This window comes from Saimiri boliviensis, chromosome 15 (genome assembly GCF_048565385.1).
Source record: "Saimiri boliviensis isolate mSaiBol1 chromosome 15, mSaiBol1.pri, whole genome shotgun sequence".
Classification (NCBI taxonomy): domain Eukaryota; kingdom Metazoa; phylum Chordata; class Mammalia; order Primates; family Cebidae; genus Saimiri; species Saimiri boliviensis.
In genome coordinates, this window is record NC_133463.1 from 90,507,997 (window position 1) to 90,528,406 (window position 20,410).

General features: G+C 50.4%; 1 protein-coding gene and 1 long non-coding RNA gene across 2 annotated transcripts; one reads left to right on the forward strand and one right to left on the reverse strand.

The window, feature by feature from the left end:
* Positions 1–2,531: 2,531 nt before the first annotated feature.
* LOC141581509 (uncharacterized) lies at positions 2,532–16,267 on the reverse strand. The gene is made up of 2 exons (XR_012514196.1): positions 15,986–16,267; positions 2,532–4,063 (listed from the first exon to the last, which is right to left on the reverse strand). It is a non-coding gene; the product is annotated as an uncharacterized LOC141581509 (long non-coding RNA).
* THEM6 (thioesterase superfamily member 6) lies at positions 14,903–20,400 on the forward strand. Its single transcript, XM_003942117.4, has 2 exons — positions 14,903–15,799; positions 18,874–20,400. Exons 1-2 carry the CDS (start codon positions 15,287–15,289, stop codon positions 18,985–18,987), a joined length of 627 nt encoding a protein of 208 aa, XP_003942166.2. The 5' UTR covers positions 14,903–15,286; the 3' UTR covers positions 18,988–20,400.
* The last annotated feature ends 10 nt before the right edge of the window (positions 20,401–20,410 follow it).

A 20,410-nucleotide genomic window follows, 5' to 3' on the forward strand; every position in this document is an offset into this window, starting at 1 on the left:
CCCTCCAGAAAGTCAGTAAGCAAGGTGCCCTGAGCACCCACAAAGCTGCTGCCGTGACCTCCGCTCTGGACATGTCCGCTTTTGCTCTCACGGGGCCACGTCCGCCTCTCGGTATCACTCCTTTGCTTCTGCTTGTCGTCAGGGTTATACCGGTTAAGCCGTTCTATCTCCTGCTGTAATTCTTTGAAGAAATGCTTCAGGATCTTGAGTCCACTTGTTAAAATCGCCACAGAAAGCTTTTCGCCATGTGCAGCTAAGTTGGGACAAACAGTTTTGGCACCCACGGAGTGGAAAGTTTACGCAACTTTAACTCCAGGCAGGACTCTGTGATACGAACACCTTGGGATGCCTACACCTTCTAACAGTAGGGATGCCCATTGTTTCTACTGCTGTTAATCAGGCCGCTTAACTTAGGGCACAAACAAGACGAATTGCTCCTCACAGACTGATGTGGCTTCCTCTCCAACATCGTCTCATCCCTTGCTCCAGTGAGTTATCCACTTACTTAAACTGCTGATTTCTTTGGGGCACTGTCCCTATAAACTTTCAACAAAGCATCAATGATTTCACCATTTCTGCGGCCAAGCTTCACCATCAATTGCATGTTTGTTCTGGCTTCAATTTTAGCAGAATTCCTGTTGTCTGATAGGAATTCTTTTCAAATTATTGTCTTATACTTCTTAGGGCCTCAAACTAGATCCTGTTCAGACATGTTTTCACAAGTTAGTACAAGTTTATTTTGTTGCAAAAAATGTGAAATCCATGCATTCTTTTTCCTGATACGCATTTTCTGTGAACGTTCTAAAGATCGCTCATCCTTTCTCCCCATGTTGACTATTCAGTGTCAGGGAGGATGTGACCCCACCCACTGTCCACCTTTGTCTCCCTTCTGTCCCCATCATCCTGGCCAGCCACTATCTGGTCTAACACCAGAGGCTGCTGGGTAGGGAACCTTCCAGATAAGAGTTTCTTCACTATTCCTGAGGCATGGGGGACAGGCCCATCTCGGTCACATCTGAACAATTCAAACCTGAGGCCAAAGTCCATTCTGGGGACAGTGGGCAGGGAGGGCCCTAGCTACTCAGGACTGGGCAGGATCACCAGCACCTGGCAGGCTCTGCCCACATGCACATCTTTCTGCCCATCACAGGCTGTGTGTTCACATCGTCCTTTCATCCCAGCACCCAGAAACCATAGCCCCAGCTGCTTCCAATTCACAACCTGGGCTGGAGTTTGGGGAGCATTACTTTTGTTAAGGCAGGCATAAGTGGGAACTCCATTCAGAAACAGCAAGTGAGATAGGAGGTCAGCCCTGTGAGAGAGTTTCCCTAACAACCTTCCATTGAAGTCTCTTCAAATGAACGATGCAATCTGTGATGTAAAATAACAGGAAGTCAAGAAACGTGAATATGGAAAACTAAATTGGGAATTGTCTGGTCTCTGGTAATACTAGGAGCACTACCTGAGTAGGGGAGATACGAAATTATTGCAGGATTAGGAGTTAGAATGGATCAAGGAATTTGCTGTCTCCAGTGTGATAGATGCTCTTTCTAGAAGAATCACCATGGATGGAAGGCAGAAGAGAGGGTAGTGTCTAGAAAAGAACAGGGTTCAACACAGATGCTCCATTATGAATGTAAAAGCTTGAGTCTTTGTTGACCAAAGGTTAGGAGTCCGTCCAGAGTGAGGGATTGGAGAAGCAGGAGATGGTGGCCCGGTTGGTTAGGGAAGGTCTCTCCTACACAGGCAGAACGGAACAGGGGACAGATCCAAGGCTGGGACGCTGACAAGGAGAACAGACACTTCTATCAACCTGAAAGAGCAACAGGCAAGAATACGGAGAAAGACCAGGCATGGGAAGGGGCCAGAAAGTCGAAAGAATTCATCCCCTGCAGTCACATTTTCTCTGCGAGACAGAATACAGTGGTGTCTGCTCAGAGAATGAGGGTACAAATAAGGCTGGACTTTGAGTGTCAGGATGGAAGCTTAGGACTATCCCTAAAGACAAGAGAGAAGGGATGTCTTGGGGACATGACATGAGAGCCCAGCATTGTGGAGGTCATGGCTAAGGCAGGCCATTACACATCTGCAGAGATCTGCACGAGTTTGGTGGCGGGTTTTCCCCAGAAGCAGCCCAGGTTTATGAGGGGAAAGGCAGATGACACAAGTGTATCTGGGTGTGAGCTAGTTCAGAAAGAGAGCAGCTGAGTGACAAACTGTGGGAGCCTGACTGAGTGAAGTCACAGGAAGGTTAGAAATACCATTTCGAAGAACAGTACCAAGGCCAGAGGCTGTAGGCGGTACAGACACACAGAGCGGTTGGTCGGCGATCCCATGATTAAGAGAGCAGGAAAGAAGGAGACCACAGCACTGAAGAGAAACAGGACTTAGCACACAATAAATGCAGGCTCCAAACTAACAGGGGAGCGTGTTTACTGAGCAAACGGGATTGCTAAAACAGGCCACCGCGATCAGGGGTGTGAGTGATGGAAATCCCCAAATAATAATGACTTCAAAACACAGAGTGTGTATTTCTTTTTTTTTTTTTTTTTTTTTTTTTTTTTTTTTTTTTTGAGACGGAGTTTCGCTCTCGTTACCCAGGCTGGAGTGCAATGGTGCGATCTTGGCTCACCGCAACCTCTGCCTCCTGGGCTCAGGCAATTCTCCTGCCTCAGCCTCCTAAGTAGCTGGGATTACAGGCACGTGCCACCATGCCCAGCTAGTGTTTTGTATTTTTAGTAGAGACAGGGTTTCACTATGTTGACCAAGATGGTCTCGATCTCTCGACCTCGTGATCCACCCGCCTCGGCCTCCCAAAGTGCTGGGATTACAGGCTTGAGCCACCGAGCCCGGCCTATTTCTTGATCTTGTAAACAGGGTGAGCAGGTAAGCAGCCCAGGGCTGTGTGCCACTGCTGGAAGGACCCTTGTCACGTGCCACCACAGCTCGGAGCCCACACGGGGAAACAGAATGTATGGGTTCTATGAGACCAGCACTGTTTTCAGAATTATAAATTCTCAAAAATAGACATGCATGTATATATCTCATCACCTATGTGTAGGCTTTTAAAACAAAGAAAATCGAAAATTTGAGGTTCCACTTGGAGTCTAGAAAGCAGTCTTCTAAAACCAAGTATGTCAGGATTTCCAGGAGCTGTGTGGCAGCCTGAGGGCCGGACTTGGAGGGTCACGTGAAGAGACACTGGAAAGGATTTTGAACATGGATTTCATGTCTTGGGCTCTGACAACAGAAAATGACCCTCCTCTAACACACATGGAATAATTCATAAATTCCGGAACTCCCAGACTTGCTGCAGGCTTGGCTTCATCAAACCAACATGTCCATGTCTCTGAAGTGCCTTTCCATCTGAAGCACTAAAAACCTATTACTGACTAAATTATTCTATGGGCAAACACAAAACTGATACTACAAAACAAACAGCACAAGAAAGGAAATTAGAAGCTATCATAATTGTGAACAAAAACAAATCACATACTGGCCAATCAGATCCAAGTGTATGAAAATACTAATACATTATGATAAGTACAGTTTATCACAGAAATGTGAAAATAGTTAAATCTTAGGAAAAGATGTCACTCACCATAGCAAGAGAATAGGGAATAATAACCAAATGATAATCAACATTTGGTTATGACATTTAAAAAATCCTGGATACCTAAGAATAGAAGGCAGTTTCAATAGTTTAAAAAACGTGACTTATCAGAAACCTAAAGCAAACGCCATACTCAGTGGTGAAGCATTAGAAGTGTTCTATCTAAATGCAAAAGCGTGGTAAGCCTACACACTGTTACCATTGCAATAAAACATGAAAGTGGAGAGTTTAGCCATGTAGCATAAGTATGGAAACTTGTTCCCAATCATCTGCCCCATTAGGCAGCCACCTATAACAGAATACCTCAGACTGATTAATTTGTAAATAACAGAAATGTATTGCTCACAGTTCTGGAGGCAGGGAAGTCCAAGATCAAGATGCCAACAGATTTGGTGCCTGGTGAAGGCCTGTTCCTCATAGACGGCATCTTCCGTGTGTCGCTGTAAATACCTAAAGTGGTAACGACACTCCCTTCAGTTTCTTTCATAAAGGTGTGAATCACATTGATGAGGGTTGCCTCCCAAAAGTTTGCACCTCTTTTTTTGAGGTGGAGTTTTGCTCTTGTCACCCAGGCTGGAGGGCAGTGGCGAGATCTCGGCTCACTGCAACCTCTGTCTCCTGGGTTCAAGCTATTCTCCTGCCTCAGCGTCCTGAGCAGCTGGGATTACAGCCGCCCGCCACCACACCAGGCTCATTCTTGTACTTTTAGTAGAGATGGGCTTTCGTCATGTTAGCCAGGCTGGTCTCGAACTCCTGACCCCAGGTGATCTGCCCGCCTCAGCCTCCCAAAGTGCTGGGATTACAGGAGTGGGCTACTGCAGTTAAGTCTTAACATAATTCCAGCATCAACTCAAAAGTCTGCAATCCAAAGTCTTACCTAAATATCACTTGAAACAGACATGGATAAGACTCAAGTAAGATTTATTATGAGGCAAATTTCTCTCCAGCCATGAACGTGCAAAACAAAGCAAGCTACATACTTCCAAAATACAATGATGGGACAAGTATAGGCTAAACATGCTTCTTTCAACATGGAGGAATAGGAAGGAGGCCCTGATCAAGTCCAGAACCCAACAGGGCAAACATTGTATCTTAAGTCTCCAAAATATTTTTTAACCCATGCTCTACCTTCTGGACACACTGGGGTGGGGCTTGAACCCCCAAAGTTTCTGGCAGCCCTGCAGCCCTGCCCTCCTGGCTTTGCTGGCTGCCCCTCTCGCCGGCTGAGGTTGCATGCTGGTGGCTCTACTGGCCTGGGGTCTTCGTGGCAGCCCTGCTTTTATGATGTCACTGGGTACTGCTCTCTCCAGTGACTCCTGCCACCCCTGTGGCTGTTCTCTGCCTGTGCCCTAAGTCTGTCTGAGGCATCCTTTGAAATCCAGGTGGAGGCAACCATGCCTCCAAAGCTCTGTTACCGTACAGATGCTGCCCAGGTTTACCACAGATGCCCTCCAGGGGGCACTCTGAGCTGGTCCTGGGCCTGCGTGAGCCAGTGCAGGCCAGCGCTGCAGAAATGCAGGGAGCAAAGCCTTGAAATCATTCTGCTCCCAAGACCCTGGCATTCTGGACTTGCGGTGGATGAGACATCCATGAAAGTCTCAGAAGTGCCCTCCAGATCATTCCTCCATTGTCCTGGTGAGTAACACACAGTCTCCGTCTGTCCACGCTAACCACCTTACCAAACATTTGCTTGGCCGCACCTTCGGTGTCTCTCCTGGACATACTTTCACATTCTTTACAATATGGTCAGGCTGAGAATTTTCCCAACATTCAAGTTTTGCTTCCCTTTTGGTTATAAATTCTGTCTTTAATTCATGACTCTTCTTGCATTTCACTGTAAGCAGTCAAGAGAAGCCATGTCACACCCTCAACACTCTGCTTAGAGATTTATTCTGCCAAATACTCTATCTCATCACTTATAAGTTCTTCCTTCCCAAAAGGAAGAACACAATTCAGCCAAGTGATCTGCCACTTAGTACCAAGGATTGCCTCTTCTTCAGTTTCTGATAATATGTCCTTCGTTTCCACCAGGGACTTCCTAAGAATGGCCTTTACTGTCCGTGTTTCTACCCAGATTTTGACCATGACCAAGTACATGGGTAATCTCCAAGAAGACTGAGGCTTCCTCTAGAGCGCCCTTCTTCTTCTGAGCCCTCGCAGAATAGCCAGTGTTTGACTAGAACCTGTTCCTCATAGATGACACCTTCTGTGTGTCCTCATGTGACAGAAGGAGCTAGAATGCTTCTTTTATCTCTTTTATAACAGCCTTAATCCCATTTATGAGGGTGGAATTTTCATGATCTAATTACTTCCCAAAAGGTCCCATTTCTTAATACCAACGCAATGGAGATTAGGCTTCAGTGTTTTGGAGGGACGTGTTATAGCAATAGCTTAAAACTCTTCTATTATAAAATACTTCATTTGATTCTCCGGCTGCTCAGCTTAAAAAAGAAATTTAAAAATTACTTTTAAATCCTGAATGAAAAAGTATCTTAAACCCTTTTCAACTCTTATGTCAAGTTAACAAGAACATTTCAGGGGTCAAAAATAAAATGGAACGAACTGGATCATAATTCAACATGGCCATTAAGTCTGTTTGCTGGAAACTGCCTTGAGGATGTTTGCTTTTCTCTAATGATTCTGTGCCACCTGTAGGGGAAGATCCCAGATCTCCATAAGACAGGAAGTTAAAATAAGAACCATACAAATTAGGAGCTTCGGAAGGGATATACCTTAAATTAAATACACAACTAGGAAGAAAGACACACTCTGCACAACCCTGCCTGCCTCACTGTTGGCTCTACACGAAGGTCAAAATAGAGAGAAAAGTTTCACCTGAGAATCCAGAAACTTCCAGAGTACAGGGTTTGTATTTCTACTACTAGTTAAATACACTAAACTCTAAATCAAGAAATAAATGTAAGGTAATAATGCACTCGTTTCACTCTACAGATGCCTGGAAATCAAATGAAAAAAATTCCCTCTGAAAGGCTAGCATAGACTCTGAGTCCAGAAATCACAGAATTCTCACAGATAGTATCTCCATAAATCTGCTATAAATCAAAGCTTCCAAAAGAAAAATAAAAACAAGAAGCACTGAGTGAGTGGAAGTAGAGCACAAAAGGTTTTAAACATTGCAAATAATAGACACCAAATACAAAGTAGGTTTCCTTAAAGCATTAAAAGACCGGCTGGGCATGGTGGCTCATACTTGTAATTTCAGAATCTTGCGAGGCTGAGATGGGAAGATCGCTTGAGCCTAGGAGTTAGAGAGCAGCCTGAGCAACACAGGAATACCCCACCTCTGTTTTATAAAATTAAAATAACTTTAAAGAAAGAAAAGATCATAGAAAACATCAGGAAAGAATACAATACCATCAGAAAAATATTGGGCAGACTTGACCCCCTGCAAAATAAAACAAATCTAAAGAGAACATCTAGAAGTAAAAAACAAACAAACAAACAAAACCATCATATGTTAAACTCAATGGATAAATTAAATGACAGGTGAGACACAGATGAAGAGAAAATAAGAAACTGGAACGTGAGCTGAAGAAACCACTCAAATGCAACCCAGAGACATTAAGAGCTGGAAAATACAAAGAAGAAACCCGAAGTAAGGGAGAACAGAATTAGACAGTCTGATATAGAAATAAGCAGATTTCAGAAGAGCGCACAGACAATATTCAAAGAAATGAGTGGTGTTTCCAAAAGTGATTAAAGACATGAATACTCATAATGTAATCATATTGAGGCACATCCAGAGAAAATCTAAAACCTTCCAGAGAGAAAAGATACACATCTAAAAAGTAACAACAATTACACTTGTACTGACTTCTCAACATGAACATGGAAGTTAGAAGACGTTGTACTAGAGTCTCCAAAGTGTTGAAAGAAAATAACGAGAAATAAAGGAAGAACTGAATATCTGAATAAAGGCATTTTCTAATAAATACAAAACTAAAATTGTTTACCACTGCTCAGCCATTACTAAATGAACTCCCAAAATTATGATTTTAAAGGAGTGAAAATAGAGAGAGATCCAAGATGGCTGATCACTAGCAGCTCGGGATTGTAGCTCCCAATGAAAGCGCAGAGAACGAGAGGATGCCACACTTTCGGATGAATTCTTGTTGCTCACGCGCCAGGAGATTCCCAGCGGAGGAGCCCCACGGGTCACCAGTGCGACTCTTGTGACCGGCGAGGCGGTTTTGCCGGCGCCTCGGAGCGTCGGTTCTTGGTGCAGAGTCAGAAAAGCACCATCAATCTTAATGCCGCTGTTTTAGTCGGCACAGTGGGTTGCTCAGATTTCGGCGCTGAGAATCATTAAGTTGGACGTCCACTCAGAAACCCAATTACAAAGACGGTAATTATAAAGACCACAGATGGATAAAGCTACAACGAAAGGAAGAAAACAGCCAAAAAAGGCTGAGAATACCCAAGATCAGAACCCCTCTCCCTCAGCGGGGGATCACAGATCCTCATCAGCAATGGAACAAGGCCTGATGGAGAACGAGTGTGTTCCAATTACAGAAGCAGGCTTCAAAATGTGGATAATGAGAAACTTCAGTGAATTAAAAGAACTTGTTCTAACCCAATCCAAAGAAACTAAGAACTTTGAAAAAAGGTTTGATGAAATGTTAACAAGAATACACAATTTAGAGAGGAATATAAGTGAATTGATGGAGCTGAAAAACACAATACAAGAACTTTGTGAAGTATGCACAAGTTTTAACAGCCGAATTGATCAAGCAGAAGAAAGGATATCAGAGGTCGAAGACCAACTCAATGAAATAAAACGAGATGACAAGATTAGAGAAAAAAGGATAAAAAGGAACGAGCAAAGTCTCCAAGAAATATGGGACTATGTGAAAAGACCTAATCTACGCTTGATAGGTGTACCTGAAAGTGAGGAAGAGAATGAATCCAAGCTGGAAAATACGCTTCAGGATATTTTTCAGGAAAATTTTCCCAACCTAGTAAGGCAGGATAATATTCAACTCCAGGTAATACAGAGAACACCACAAAGATATTCCTCAAGAAGAGCAACTCCAAGGCACATAATCGTCAGGTTCACCAGGGTTGAAATGAAGGAGAAAATACTAAGGGCAGCCAGAGAGAAAGGTCAGGTTACCCACAAGGGGAAGCCTATCAGACTCACAGCAGATCTCTCAGCAGAAACCCTACAAGCCAGAAGAGAGTGGGGACCAATATTCAACATCCTTAAAGAAAAGAACTATCAACCAAGAATTTCACATCCAGCCAAACTAAGCTTCATAAGTGAAGGAAAAATAAAGTTTTTTGTGAACAAGCAAGCACTCAGAGATTTCATCACCACCAGGCCTGCTTTACAAGAGCTTCTGAAAGAACCACTACACATAGAAAGGAACAAACAGTATCAGCCTTTCTAAAAAATACCAAAAAGTAAAGAGCATCAATATAATGAAGAATTTACATCAACTAATGGGCAAAACAGCCAGCTAATATTAAATGGCAGCATTAAACTCACATGTATCATTATTAATTCTAGATTTAAATTGACTAAATCCCCCAATCCAAAGACAGGCAATTTGGATAAAAAACTAAAACCCATCGGTATGCTGCATCCAGACCCATCTCACATTCAAGGATACACAAAGACTCAAAACAAAGGGATGGAGAAAGATTTACCAACCAAATGGAAAGCAAAAATAAATAAATAAAAAGCAGAAGTTACAATTTTTGCCTCTGATAAAATAGTCATTAAACCAACAAAGATCAAAAGAAGCAAAGAAGGACATTATATAATGATAAAAGGATCAATGCAACAACAAGAAGAGCTAAAGATCCTAAATATATACGCACCCAATACAGGAATACCCAGACATACAAGACTTATAAAGAGACTTAGACTCCCACACAATAATAGTGGGAGACTTCAACATTAACATTAGACAGATCGATGAGACAGAAAATTAACAACGATACCCAGGATTTGAACTCAGATCTGGAACAAGTAAACTTAATTAACATTTACAGAACTCTCCACTTTAAATACACAAAATATACACTCTTATCAGTACCACATCATATCAACTTAGAAGTTTAAATGAAATATTGGTTGGCTCCTTGTTTGTTATTCTCTTCCCTCATTTTCTTTCATGTCTCCATTATTAAGGACAATTATAGGCATACCCATATTTAGACTGCATTCTAGCCCGGGCAATAACGCAATACCCCCATTCTCTCTCCCTCTTCCTCTTTCTCTTTCTTCCTCTTCTTTATTCTTTTTCTTATTATTCTTTTTTTCTTTCTCTCCTTAAAAAAAAAAAAAGAAAGAAAGAAATGTACCAACCTAAATAATTCTTTGAGGGTCCATAGACATGGTATTGCCTTTCATTAAAAAAAAAAATTATACTATTTATATGACCTATTACTACTTATGGTATAGTGATAAAGACATGCTTAAGAGAATTTGTGATCTAAAAATCATATACTAATGGGAAAAAGTCTGAAGGACAGAGATCTGAGTATCTACTTCAAGAAATTAGAAAGAGGATAGCAAACATATCCACAGAAAGAAGAAATTCAAACTAATAAAAGAAAATTCACCAAAAACTCAAAATAAAAGGTTGTTTATTTGAAAAATCTAATAAAACTTATAAATCCCAGAAAGACTGATCATGACTAAGACAGAAGGCACAAATGATCAAAATCAGGAATAAAAGAGATGAAATCTCCAGATTAAAAACATAAAGAGATACCATCGAGGGCTAGGTAAAGCATTCCTAACGTTGACACGGAAAACTGAATCCACAGAAGGAGCAATTGATTGGCTGGACTTCACCAAAATTAAAACCTTTGCTTTGCTCTTGACTCTGTTAGTAGGATGAAAAGACAAGCTACATACTAGGAGGAAGTATTCACAAGCCACAATCTGACAAAGAAGTTTTATCTAAAACATATAAAGAACTCTTAAAACTCAACAGGAAAAAAAAAAATACATCAGTGAGAACATGGGCCGGCATATAAACAGACATTTCATCAGTAAGCAGATATGGGTGGCCAATAAGCACATTAAAAAATATTCAACATCCTTATCCTTTATAAAATGTAGATTCAAGCTACAATGAGCTATCACCACATCCCTATGAGAATGGCTAGAATAGAAAACAGTGACGACGCCGAATCCTGAAAAGGATGCAGAGAGCTGGATCCCTGATACGCAGCTGGTGAAAATGTAAAATGGTACAGCCGCCACGGAAGGCGCTCTGACAGCTTCTTATAAAAACGAACGACAGCTACCATGCATTTCATAACCCACGCTCCACCAGACATTCGGAGAAAGTTTCAGAAACTGGAAGCGTACCCCAGGACACGTCAGGTGACATGGATAGCGGGGGCCTTTAAGGTTTTTAACAATAAGGACCAGGCAGAGGAGGAAGGAAAGGATGAGAGAATGAAAAGGCACACATTTTGGCTGCCACAGTGACAGGTCTGCCTCAAGGTGACCCTAGGCAACAGAAACACTCCAAACAAGGGGTGACAGGGCCTCAACCAGCAGCAATAGGACTGAGGCACAACCAGTGTTCTTATTATAAGAAGGAGGGGTGCTGAGCAAGGGACTGTTCATTCTATGCTGGGAAGTCATGACAGAATGAATCTCCCCAACCCAGTCCTCTCGATGCTGGACTCTTGGCTGAAAAGGCCACCCTCTCTGCTCCAGCTCCACGTGCTTGGCCAGCTGCAGTCCCGAAGATTTCTATCGGCATCACCACTGCAAAGCCTCAGGTCACTCTCAACATGGCAAGTAGGAAACCTGAATTAACTATTTGACACTGGGACAACCTACTCTGTCCTGACCCACCCTGTGGGACCTCTGCAGTGCCAACTGTATGGTGATGGGAACAGATGGCCAGGAAAAGATAAAATGATTTGCCTTTCCTCTGACTTGTGAAATTGGATTTAAGACTATGACTCATTACTTCCTATACGTCCGTGACTGTCCCCTTCCTTTAATAGGTCATGATTTATTATCCAACCTGGGAGCCTCAGTTTCCCTCCAGGGGAATGCGGTCAAGTCTCGGTACCTGTGGAGAAGGGAATCCATTTATTGGCCCTGTTGGCTCCCAAAGGTCAGAAGCTGCCTCCTGGCCTGGAAGAGATACTGGCTCAAGTGGCAAAGCTTATGTGGGATGCCGGCACTCTGGAACAAGCCATCGATGCAGAGCCTATTAAGACAAAATTTAAGCCAAGCATACCCCACCCCTGCAAGCCTCAAATACCCTGTGAGGCCAGAAGCCCTACAGGGGACACAGCTCCCCCTGGAAAAACTCCTACAGCACAGGCTTATTAAGCCCTGCCAGTCACTTCGTAACATCCCAGTCCTGCCCGTGGAGAAAGCAAATGGGGAACGCTGGTTTGTTCAGGACCTGAGGGCAGGGAATGACTCAGCTGTCCCCAGTCGTCCCACAGTCCTCTCTCGGGTCCTGTGCACGCTCAGTTCCATGCAGCGCTGGATCGAGAGGATGCCTTCCTTTGTATCTCACTGCATCCCAAATTCGCCTATAGTTTTGCCTTTGAATGGAAAGATCCAGAGACCCAGGACACTCCCCAGTGTACAGTGCTCCCCCAGGGGTTTCAGGATAGCTCCTACCTCTCTGGGCAGGCCCTGGCAAAACACTTCAGACATCTTAAACTTGCAAGTGGAAATGTACTGCAGTTATGTGGATGACTCGCTTATTGCTAGTGAGGACTTCCATAGTTTTCAAGAAAATACTATTAAAACCTTAAATTTCTTGGCTGAATGGGGATATAAGGTCTTCCCCGTAAAGCCCCAGATCTCCCAGACACAGCTTGGATACCCAGGGTACAGACTTATGCCAGAAGCTAGGATGCTTGCCCCAGACTGAAAGCAGGCCATTGCTTCACTATCAGTCCCCGGTGGTAGAACAGAGCTGCACGATTTCTGCAGATGGCTGGCTTCTGCTGGGTTTAGATCCTAAGCTTCGGCCTCATAGTTAAACCCACTCAAGTGTGGAGAAAAACCACCATCCCACTGGGCAGAAGCCTGTCAGCAAGCATACAAAACCCTAAAATCTGAGTAAGGAAGGCCCCTGCCCTAGGACTCCCAGATTTGCAGGAGCCTTTCTTTCTATCTGTATATGACAGGTTTGGGCAAAGCCTGGATGTCCTAATTCAGAAGCTGGAGTCCTACAATGGCCACTGGTTACTCTTCAAAGCAATGTGACGCAGTGGCCCATCTTTACAAATGATAGAAACACAACAACAGGAAAAGAAAGTGCAGTGCTCATATCCCCAAACCGCAATGTAATATCTGTGAGCATTTCAGAGGAGCTGCTGCCAGGAGGGACCGCAGAGCTCACCCTGCAGGGAGGGAGTCGAGGCTGAGGGCTGGGGCAGGTCCCACACTCGCTGTTCTCCTGTAGTGTTCCCCTGGGCAGTGCCCTGAGCCTTTGCTCCTCCTCACCTGGAGCCTGGAACCCAGGTGGTGGCCACCAGAACTCAGGCTGCAGGCCTGTCTCTGGAAGTGATGTCAGTGCTGCTGCATACACGGGATCCCTGAGGAGCCAAGGGAGCCGGGGGCACCACCACCCGCTTGCCTCACTCCTTCTCCCTGCACGGCTCTGTAGGCTTGGACAACCCAAGCCCAGGCAAGGAGGAGCCAGGTCTGGCAACCTGAAGTCCCTCATCTGACCTTGACTCCTTCAAGTCCCCCAGTAAGCTGCCAGTGACCCATCCCAAGCTGCCCAAACCCATTGCGTTAGACTGATGCAAGCGAGTGATGGGGAAGCTGTGGGTCCCTTCGGCTTTTGTGGGTACTAAGACCGCTGGGTGCCTGGCCCTGCCCTGGCCCTGAGACACAGCAGTTAGGAGGCCAACCAGGCCCTGGCCCCCTGGCTCCAGGGTCCCACAGGGACAAAAGTATTCCCTGCTCATAGATTCCCTGTGTGAGACTTCGGCAAGGTCACTGCGCCCTGTGCAAGGAGAGCCCTGGGATCTCTCCCAGTTTCCAGGCCCAGGAAGGGGAGGATGAAGAGGAGGGAACAGCATATGCGTGGGAGGGGAGCTGGAAGGGCAGAAGCTGGGAACGTATGTGCAGGGTGGGGGCAGGGGCCGGGGCCGGGGAGGCCTTGGAAACTCCACTGGTCTCTCATTTACCAACCTTCACTGATGCTCCAGAGCTCGAAGGACATAGTGGTGTAACCCAAAAATGAAATTCCCAGCCCCCAACCATCTGAATGGGCCTCTCCTCTTGACCAAGGGCATGCCAGAGTTCACCTGAAACATCAGTTCAGACCAAACCAACGTGCAGCCTACAAGCATTGACTGATGTCTTACGTCTCCCTAAAATTTGTGGAACCAAATCATAGCCTGACCACTTGATCCATGCTCTTGGGGTCTTCTGAGGCTGTGTCACCGGCCACAGCCACTTCTATTTGGCTCAGAAAACATCTCTTCAAACATTGCACAGTGTTTCACCCTTTTTCGTGGCCGGGGGACAACGTCGGTGACCAGGAGGCTGCATTCTTTGAGCAATGGCCAACAGTCTCAACAGCTGTGTCCTCAGTCCCTTGATTCCCAAGGGGCCGCCCCTCCCTGGGACAGACGGCTCAGAGTCAAGCTACAAGGTGACAGGACAGGGACAGTGTGAGCCACGCTGAGGGAGCCACCCTGATAGGCAGTGAGCTCCCTGTCCCTGGGGCTACCGAGCAGAGCCAGAGCTCCTCCTTCGAGGGAGGTACAGAACCCTGGAACCGGAGCCCAGGCCCAGGCCTGACTCAGGAGCTTGTTTAACCCAGCAATCCCGGGACCCCATCCCGGGTCACAGGCACCCGCTGCCATTTAGAACCTGCGGCTGGCAGGGAGCTGTCCCCCCGCTTCTCCGGGCCGCGTTTCCTCCCCAGCCTCATAGAGCACAGGGCGGCCCGCTGGGCCCGCGCCCCGGCGCCTGGCGACGCTCGAGTCCGCCGCTGAGTCACTGACGCTCCCCCGGGCTCCTTCCCTCCCGCCCAGCCCTGCGCTGCTCAGGTTTCAAAGGGACCAAGGGCGGGAACGCTCGGGAGGAGCCTGGGGCCGGCGGGACCTCCGAGGAGTAGGACGAAAGCTTAGGGCCAGAAGGGAGGTACTGGCTGGGGCTGAACCAGAGCGTGGGGACCAGAGCGCGACGCTCCGTGAGCGCGGCGGGCGCCCCGCGGGCTGGGGGGGCTGCGGTCCCGCAGCAGGGGGCTGGGCTCCCGTGAGTCCGCGGCAGCGCCGCCGGCGACCGCGCTGGGTCGCGTTTTCCACGGAGTCCCGCGGCGCTGGCTGCGGAAGTGCCGGAGCCTCTGACCGCGCGCAGACGAGGGGCCGGGCCGGCGAGGGGCGCGCGCCGCCGGGGAGCTGGAGACGCGGGGCGCCCGGGCACCCTCGTGCTGCAGCGCCGCGCACGGCCGCCAGGGGCCGCTGTGACGCCCAGCGCGCGCCCCGCCCCCCAACGCGTCCGCGGCGCCGCCGGGGCAGAGGTCGGGCCACGCAGAGCGCGGAGGGGGGCGGCGGGCGCGGGCGCGGCTCCGGCACCTGCCCCTCGGCCGGCCGCGCGCAGGGGTTCACTCCGGCCGCGCCGCGCTCGCGCGTTCCCAGGAAGCCCGGCGGGCCCCGCGGCCGCCCCCTTCGCCCGCCGCCGCCGCCGCGATGCTGGGGCTGCTGGTGGCGCTGCTGGGCCTGGGGCTCGCGGCCTTCGCGCTGCTGGACGGCTGGTACCTGGTGCGCTTCCCGTGCGCCGTGCTGCGCGCGCGCTTCCTGCAGCCGCGCGTCCGTGACCTGCTGGCGGAGCAGCGCTTCGCGGGCCGCGTGCTGCCCTCGGACCTGGACCTGCTGCTGCACATGAACAACGCGCGCTACCTGCGCGAGGCCGACTTAGCGCGCGTGGCGCACTTGACCCGCTGCGGGGTGCTCGGGGCGCTGTGGGAGCTGCGGGCGCACACCGTGCTGGCGGCCTCGTGCGCGCGCTACCGCCGCCCGCTGCGCCTGGGGGAGCCCTTCGAGGTGCGCACGCGCCTGCTGGGCTGGGACGACCGCGCGTTCTACCTGGAGGCGCGCTTCGTCAGCCGGCGGGACGGCTTCGTGTGCGCGCTGCTGCGCTTCCGGCAGCACCTGCTGGGGACCTCGCCCGAGCGCGTCGTGCAGCAGCTGTGCCAGCGCAGGGTGAGCGACCCCCGGCCCGGCGCACGGCCTTTGCGGGACCCCCGGGAGCTCCCCCGGGGAAGATCCTGCTGCCGTCCTGCCCCTCACCGCTGCCGCCCCGCCCTCTCTGCCGGGGGCGTTCCTGGCTGATGCCTTTCTTCCTGGGGGTCCCTGGGGTCCCCGAATCAGCTCTTCGTTCGGGCTTACCGTGCTTCCCTCCTGTCCTTTCTCAAACTGGCCCCTCATGGTTTCCTGGCGACCCCTCCGCTCGCTCCTGAGACCCTAAGGTCGGGCGCTGTGCTGTGGCTGGAGTGCTGACCTTCCTCTCTGGTGCTTGATCTTGAACATACGCTGCGGGGTGATCAGTTAGAGGAGGGTTCTGGGAGTTCCCGAGGACCGGAGGCCCCTTTCACAGAGCTGAGGGCTGGGTCCTGGCCACCTGGGTTGGGGTCGAAGGGCTGAGCCGGGGAGCTGCAAGCCTTTTGCCCTTTCTGCAGTTGGAGAGAGGTGGGCCACGCCCCTCACCAGGGCTCGCTCCTTTCGGCAGGGCAGAACCGCCCTGCAGCATGGAACTGGGGCCCTGGGGACAGCCACCGGGCCGATGTCACCAGACGAGGTGCCTGAAAAGCTGCCAGGAGCATCCAGGCAGGAAGCCAGGGCCTGCCCACCCCTGGTGTGCCTTTAGAAGACCCGCTTCTTACAAACTGATCTGCTGTGTGTTGGTTCCTTTTAAGAAGTTGCAGCTATGTTTAGATTCAGCCAGTTAGAAACACATTTCTTCTAAAAGCTAGGTTTGGGCATTCCAGAGTGGATGGGAGTACAGGATGTAAAGAGAAATATCTGACTCTAAAACAAAAACGGAGAAAAAAAAAAAAAAAAAAAAGCACTCCCCTCCCGATTTCCGGCAGGTGCCTCCAGAGCAGAGAGTCAGAAAGTCTCACCTCAGTCCTGATGTTACAGGAAAGGGGCCCCGATCCAGACCTCAAGAGAGGGTTATTGGATCTTGCGTAAGAGAGAATTCAGGGCGAGTCCGCAGTGCAAAGTGAAAGCAGGTTAGGGCGTTCCACCCCAGGCGCACTGCTGGCATAGAGGGACACGTGTGCGCTACTACAAGGGTGTGTGATAAAGGATTAATTTTCTTAGTTACTCTATTTTGCAAGAATCGATATTACTATCTTTTAAAGCAAAATTAGGAACGCCTTTGTTCTCCAGATAGTGGTATATCTGGATGCTCCCAAGTCGGGGTCTGTTTAGTAAACATTATTAATTTGTCTCCTTAACCATAAACATTTAGAGGCCAGGAATGCCTGGTTTTCTGAGAAGGCAGCCCAGCAAGGCCCAGCCTGATTTTTCTACTCCTCACGCAAAATGGAGTCGCTCTGATTGAAACGCCTCTGACACTGAGAGGTCATGTCAGGGGTGGGGAGGCTGGGGCTCACAGGGGCAGTGGCACTGCCCAAAGCTGCACGGCAGGCCGCAGGGCACAGCTCCCTGGTCTTCTGTTTCCGTTGAGTCATGTGAACCAAAAAGCATCCGAGATAGGTCTCAGTCGATTTAGAAAGTTTATTTCCCCAAGGATAAGGATGCACCAGCCCTAGTGACATGTGCCCAAGGTGCTCGGGGTACAGCTTGCTTTTATACATTTCAAGGAGGTGCAGTACAATCAATACATGTAAGATTCACATGGACGCCATCTGGAAGAGGACTTCCAGATCACGGGTAGATTTAAAAGTTTTCTGCTTGGCGGTTGGTTGAGAGCTATTGTCAGTAGAAAGGCAAGTGTGGGTTAAGATAAGGGGTTGTGGAGACGAAGCCTCGGGCAGCAGACTTCAGAGGGAAGAGACTGTAAATGTTTCCTGTGAGACTTAAGGTCTGTATTGTTAATGTTGGAGGCATTAGAGGCCTGTCCCACACCCTCTTCCATCACGGCCTGAGCTAGTGTTGCGGTTAAATTTGGAGGGCACCGGCCTGTTGGAGGAAGTTCATTCAGATGGTTGGGGGTACCTTCCGATGTTGTTTTTGGGTTATAGTCAGGAATACCCTAGAGGGCCTGAGTGTCTCTCTGCCCCCAGTTGCTGGGCTCTGTGTGTCTCTCATGCATCTAAGAGTCTGGGGCCGGGGAGCGGGGGAGGCTGCCAAGGCTGAGAGCCGGATGCAGAGGCCGAGGAGATGGGGAGCAGGGTTGCTTTTCTGGGAGGGAGGGCGTAATGAAATCAGGTGTGGCTGGTTGGTGAGGGCCGTGTGGGAGGTGAAGGCTGGGACCCAGAACAGCAGAGACCCTGTGATGAGCTGGAAGGGCCATGAGTATGGTTTGGGGCAGGCTGAGCCAGATCGGGGTCCTGCGTGCTGAGAGGCTGTCGGGGGGTGATGTGGCCAGAGAGGAAGAGCTGGGCTGGAGTGAGTTGGTCGAGCAGTTGAAACTAGGCAGGGAGGGGAGTGGTCCAGGGGAGTCCAGATCCAGCTCTGCTGGGACTTGCAGGGGATCCCAGCTCATCTGCAGGGAAGGTCTGGGCTCTGTCTCCGTGTGCTGCTCACCCTGAAGTGGGGGTGGGCGTGTGCTTGGCCTCTCCCTTCATCCTGGGAGATCCCAATGCCCATCTGCAAGGCTGTGGACCGCCCAGGAGAGGCCTGGAGCCGGGCTCCCATTGCCACATGGTGGCCCTGTGTGCAGAGAGAGTTGAGAGTGGAGGGCTCAGGCCCAAGTTGCCCTGGGAGATGAAGTGCTGTCCTCTGAGTGCCCCGTCTGGTGCCTTCCCAGAGGAGGGCTCCATGCTGGAGCTCCCTCCGTTCCTCTGTCCCCTGTCACCCTGAGGCCTCTGGATTTCCTGTCTGCCCTTCCCAATGTACCAACTTCTTAGGCTTCTGGCTGGGTTCTGGGGTGGCCCCTAGGGGAGATGGGCCTGGCACAGGCGGGGCCATGTCAAGGTGGGTATGCGGGGTAGCACAAGCGTGCAGGGCCTGGGGAGGCATGGGCACAGCCTGGCAGGTGGCGGGGCGGGGACTCCCGGAAGGTGACGGGCTGGGGAGCGATGTGGGCAGCAGCCCGGAGGTGGAAAGGCAGCAGCTTGCCTGGGTCTCCCTTCTGCCCCTTGCAGGTGGAGCCCCCTGAGCTGCCGGCGGACCTGCAGCACTGGATCTCCTACAACGAGGCCAGCAGCCAGCTGCTTCGCATGGAGAGTGGGCTCAGCGATGTCACCAAAGACCAGTGATTGCCACCTTCACGCCCTGCCTGCCCCGGCCATCCTCCTGGGCCTGGGGGCTGTGCAGAGATGGCAGGCTGGGCTGCCCTCTCTTACAGCAGGAGGGGCCTCTTGACCAGCCTGGCCCACCCCCCTTCACCCGCAGGGCCCCCCAGTTATTGACCCTCCTCTGCTGGGCTCCACGCTAGGCAGAGGGAGGGAGTGGCATCAGCAATCTGACCTAGCTCTGCCCTCAAGGTGAGGAGGGGTGGGCAAAAGGGAGGCCCGCCCTGCCCCACAATGCGGCCACTCATGGGCCTGGGTAGGGGAGGGTGGTGCCTGGAGCAGAGGGACCCACGAGTGCCTCCTGAGCCTGGATCCTGGCTGGCACTGCTGAAAGGGACGAGGCACGGCCAGGCCAGAGCATCCTGGGTACACAGGCCCTGGGCATGGTTCAGGTGCAGCGGGCACTCTTGAAGGGTCAGAGCAGCGCCTGCTAGGCAGCCCCCTCTGGCTTCTGCTGAGGTGGACGCAGGCCTGGGGCAGAGCCTGGGTGGTCAGAGGCTGGATCTGGAGGCGGAAGGAAGGGAGGCATTTGCTGGCAGAGGACGGGGCACCAGCTCCTCCCCAGGCAGGCTGGGCGGGAGGGCCGCCTTGTGCCCGGGAGGGACCAGACTGGGTAGCACAGGGGCTTCTGGAGAGGCAGCAAACTTCGTGCTGGGGTGCCCTTGTTGGAGGGAAGGAAGCAGGTGTGGGACTCTGCAGGGGCGCCCTTGCCCGCTTGCACCCCTCAGTGCCCACCAGGGCCATGCTCTGTGACCTTCGGCTGGTCCTTGCCCTCTCTGGGCCTACAGCACCACAGGCCTCCGTGCCCCCGTAGAGCTGCCTGTTTGTGGCCTGGCCAGCAGGCATCTCCTCACCAACTCTGCCCTCTGTGTTTAGCGTGTCCCTCGTCGACTGCTGGGCCGGCCCTGCCTTAGGCTAGCACAGCCTCTCCGGGCAGCTTCTCAGTCCTCCCTGATGGAGACACCAGGCTGCTGGGACACTGGCCAGGGCCACCCACTCCTGCCTAATGCCTCACCTTACAGCTGGGGAAACTGAGGCCTGGAATGGCCCAGAGTCACTGAGGCAAAGTTGTGGCTGGTCCCAGCCTGAGGCTCCACTGATGCCCTCAGCTTCCAGGGAGGGGGTACCCCATCTAGCTGAGCACAGGAGTCACTGCTTGTCTGCCCAGGGCTGTGTGCCCGCCTGCCTGTGCCCCTGCACACTGCCTCCTTGCTGCCGCCTCCAGGAAGCCCACCTTGAGCCAGAGCCAGGAGGTGCAGCGCTGCCCCTGATGGAACCCCACCCCCCGCTATTTTTAATCTTCCCGCCATCATGGGAAAGCTGCAGTCTTTCTGTTGTATTTAAAGAAAGCCCAACATTAAAGGGTTTTCCTTACAAGTGTGCTGGG

Coding starts and splice junctions, on each gene's coding strand:
- THEM6 (XM_003942117.4), top strand. CDS start 15,287: ATGCTGGGGCTGCTGGTGGCGCTGCTGGGCCTGGGGCTCGCGGCCTTC. Junction 15,800..18,873: donor AGCAGCTGTGCCAGCGCAGG/GTGAGCGACCCC, acceptor TGCCCCTTGCAG/GTGGAGCCCCCTGAGCTGCC.